At 36.9% G+C, this 2,774-nt stretch overlaps 1 protein-coding gene and 1 long non-coding RNA gene across 2 annotated transcripts in view; both read right to left on the bottom strand.

Moving 5' to 3' along the window:
• Positions 1–103: 103 nt before the first annotated feature.
• c3b.1 (complement component c3b, tandem duplicate 1) overlaps positions 104–2,774 on the bottom strand; it is a 28,195-nt gene continuing 25,524 nt past the window's right edge. Inside the window, exons 35-39 of the mRNA XM_008405347.2 lie at positions 1,333–1,423; positions 962–1,013; positions 705–792; positions 500–589; positions 104–217 (exon numbers count right to left, since the gene is read on the bottom strand). Coding sequence (XP_008403569.1) covers positions 104–217; positions 500–589; positions 705–792; positions 962–1,013; positions 1,333–1,423 — 435 coding nt within the window. The remainder of the gene's footprint in view (positions 218–499; positions 590–704; positions 793–961; positions 1,014–1,332; positions 1,424–2,774) is intronic.
• On the bottom strand, positions 1,874–2,736 carry LOC103473182 (uncharacterized). Its single transcript, XR_534982.1, has 3 exons — positions 2,652–2,736; positions 2,456–2,536; positions 1,874–2,017 (listed from the first exon to the last, which is right to left on the bottom strand). It is a non-coding gene; the product is annotated as an uncharacterized LOC103473182 (long non-coding RNA).

Raw genomic sequence — 2,774 nt, 5'->3', positions numbered from 1 at the left:
AATTGTGCAGTAGTTTTGGGGAATGAATACTTTTTACCAGGCACTGTAAAAATACAGATTCATTTCTGATACACACACTCTGCTCCGTGTGTGTGAAGCGTGTTCACTTACCTGGGTTGTAATACTCGTAAACGGTGACAGAAGACGGCTGCAGCAGACCAACTTTAAAGGTCTGCTGGAGCCTGAAGATGAGAATTTCTGGCACTGTGTGAGAAACCTGAAAGATGGAAACAGAACAAAGATTTAGTGAGACGAAGAAAACCTAAAACAAAATATTTCTCTGTGCAATGAAGAATGCTGCTTAGAGCCTAAAAGAAAGGAACTTTGCAATACGTAACATTTTGAGAAAATGTCAAGCGATTACAAGTAAATACATTAAAAATATCATAAAAAAGTACATTAACAGCTCCAATTTTAAAGCTTTTTAATGAATAAACAGATGTGAACTCAGACTCCTTCACTGCCATCCAGTAACATACGCTAATAAACTCTGTTTTACCTTGAACAGGTGGATGATCAGAGACCCTCTGTCACTCAGATTATCTACGATCTTGAAGTTACTGATGTAATGATCCACAGAGTTGGACAGCTGCACAAACAAACAAAACAAATGTTAATAATTCAGAACTGAGCAGCTTTGTTATGATACATTATGGTATATTTGTGTCATCCACCTCTAATCACCACCATAAAAGGTTTATTACCATTTCCAGGTCTGAGTTTTCTGGGGTGAAGCCCGTGGGGAGGCTGATGTCCAGAACCACCATTCTGACGTCTCTGGGTCCCAAAGATCTGCAAACAACAGACAATGATAGACAGTTTAAAATGKGAAAAATACAAAAGCCTGATCATCTGTTAAACCTGAACAGCTGTTGCTGCTTTAAAGGCAAAAGCTGACTTTTTAAAGCGTCATGTGTCATTATTGATGAAAATACCCATGAAATGTATCAGAAAGTCTCACCTCACGTTGATGGTGATCTGGTAGGATTTCTCTGCATCAGCTGGAGGCTTTTCTGGTGTTAAATGGAAACAATAAAAATAACTTTATGTAAAATCTCATTACTYGACTGTATAATGGATTTATTTGCTATTGTTGCAATAATAAGCAGTAATATCTTTGTGTRTTTTTTTAAAGCCTCACAAAGTTTTATGATGGCAATTTTCATATATAAAAAATATTATTTATATTCCAGTGTTAATTAGGCAGACAAATCCATAAGGATTTAAGTTTATATTTATCATTAAAACTGTATTTTCAACATCCAATTGTGCTAAAACAAAACAAAAAAAAAGATGTAAATCCTGCATGTGTGAGATGGTGCGTTCAATTACCGCTGGACTCCTCAATGTTAACGCTGAGCTCAAAGTGGCTGCAGGGAGTTTTCTCTTCTACTTCATGAAGCTGGTTGTAATGAGTCACAACCTGAGGGGAAAATTTAACAAATACAAGTAAGACAAACATTTCAAATTTAAATGTCAATTATTCACTTCAACAGCCNTACGAGTTTAGCCCCATTAGTGCTGCTGATGCACCTTCATTTGACATCTCCCCACACCAGAAGCAGTCAAATTAAAAAGATTATTTTTCTTAAAAGGAGAAATGGAGAGCTTGCAGAAGGTTAAGTTGTTGTTTTGTTTTTTATTTTAGAGAATTTCTGAGTAATTTGTGTTCTGAGTAATTTGTGCTCTAAAATGTCCCTTTTGCATTAAATTACTATCTGTACTGAAACCTATCAGTGTTGACATAATGTTCACAGTCTATCATAAGAGCATGTCACTCAGAGTCTTATATTTTAAGCTTATTCAGCAATTCTGAGTGGTTTACGTGCTTCTATGCTTACTAGAACTGAGAATATTGTACTTGCTCACCTGTTGTTGCTGGGGTCAGTGGTCCACTGGTCCTCTTTAGGACCAATGATGAGATACTGGGAGCCCAGTTTGAGGTTGAGTCCTTCTCTGCAGCCACCATGCGACARGAAAAACCTCTTCTGACCAACTTCAACTCCAGCCTCCACACCTGAAGGGTTGAGGGAAAAAAAACACACTTATCAATTTAGAATTTACATAGAGTAGCTTAAAAATGTACTTTTATAGTCTGCTGTTAATGACAACTGAGCTAGCCAGTGAGCTAGATAGATTAAAAAGTTACACAAATATTAAAGTACAACATGTAGTCCAGTCAGGAGTTCACTTTGTACCAGCATTAGGCTGTTTGTTTGTCAAGACCTAGCGAGCTAGCTAGCTAGGCTCCTATCGACCTAGGAGCCTAGCTAGCTCCTAGGTCAATAGGAGCTAATCTCCTGCACACCTGGAGGGTTGTAGGTAATCCCCCCCCCCACCAAAAAAAACAAACATATCAATTTATAATTACTTAAAAAAGAATAATATTTTTGTGGTGTGGTGTTCATATATGTATAGATAGATRGATGGATAGATAGTCATTGTTGCCACTCACCTAGTTTAATAACTTGTGTAATCTCCATCTCATATTTATCGTAGTAGCTCTGATTCATACTGAGCACCTTCACCTGCCAAACTGAAACACAGATTTAATGTTTAATATAAACATGAAAATGGTTAAAACTTAGTGTCTATWTTCTTCTTCAATAAATTGTTCATAATGTACATCAGCTCTGTGTCTGAAATCATACCGTGGTGTAAGCTTGTGCAGGCGAATATCTCTCTCTCTTTGTTGAGGAAATTTTGATCTTCAGGTTTTGAGATGCAGCAGTCGCCTACAGAATAACACAAAGTGTAATGTTGGATTTATGGAA

Source organism: Poecilia reticulata, linkage group LG1 (genome assembly GCF_000633615.1).
Source record: "Poecilia reticulata strain Guanapo linkage group LG1, Guppy_female_1.0+MT, whole genome shotgun sequence".
Taxonomy (NCBI): Eukaryota; Metazoa; Chordata; class Actinopteri; order Cyprinodontiformes; family Poeciliidae; genus Poecilia; species Poecilia reticulata.
The sequence above is the reverse complement of the archived record's forward strand: the minus strand, read 5'-3'. Positions and strand labels throughout refer to the sequence as shown.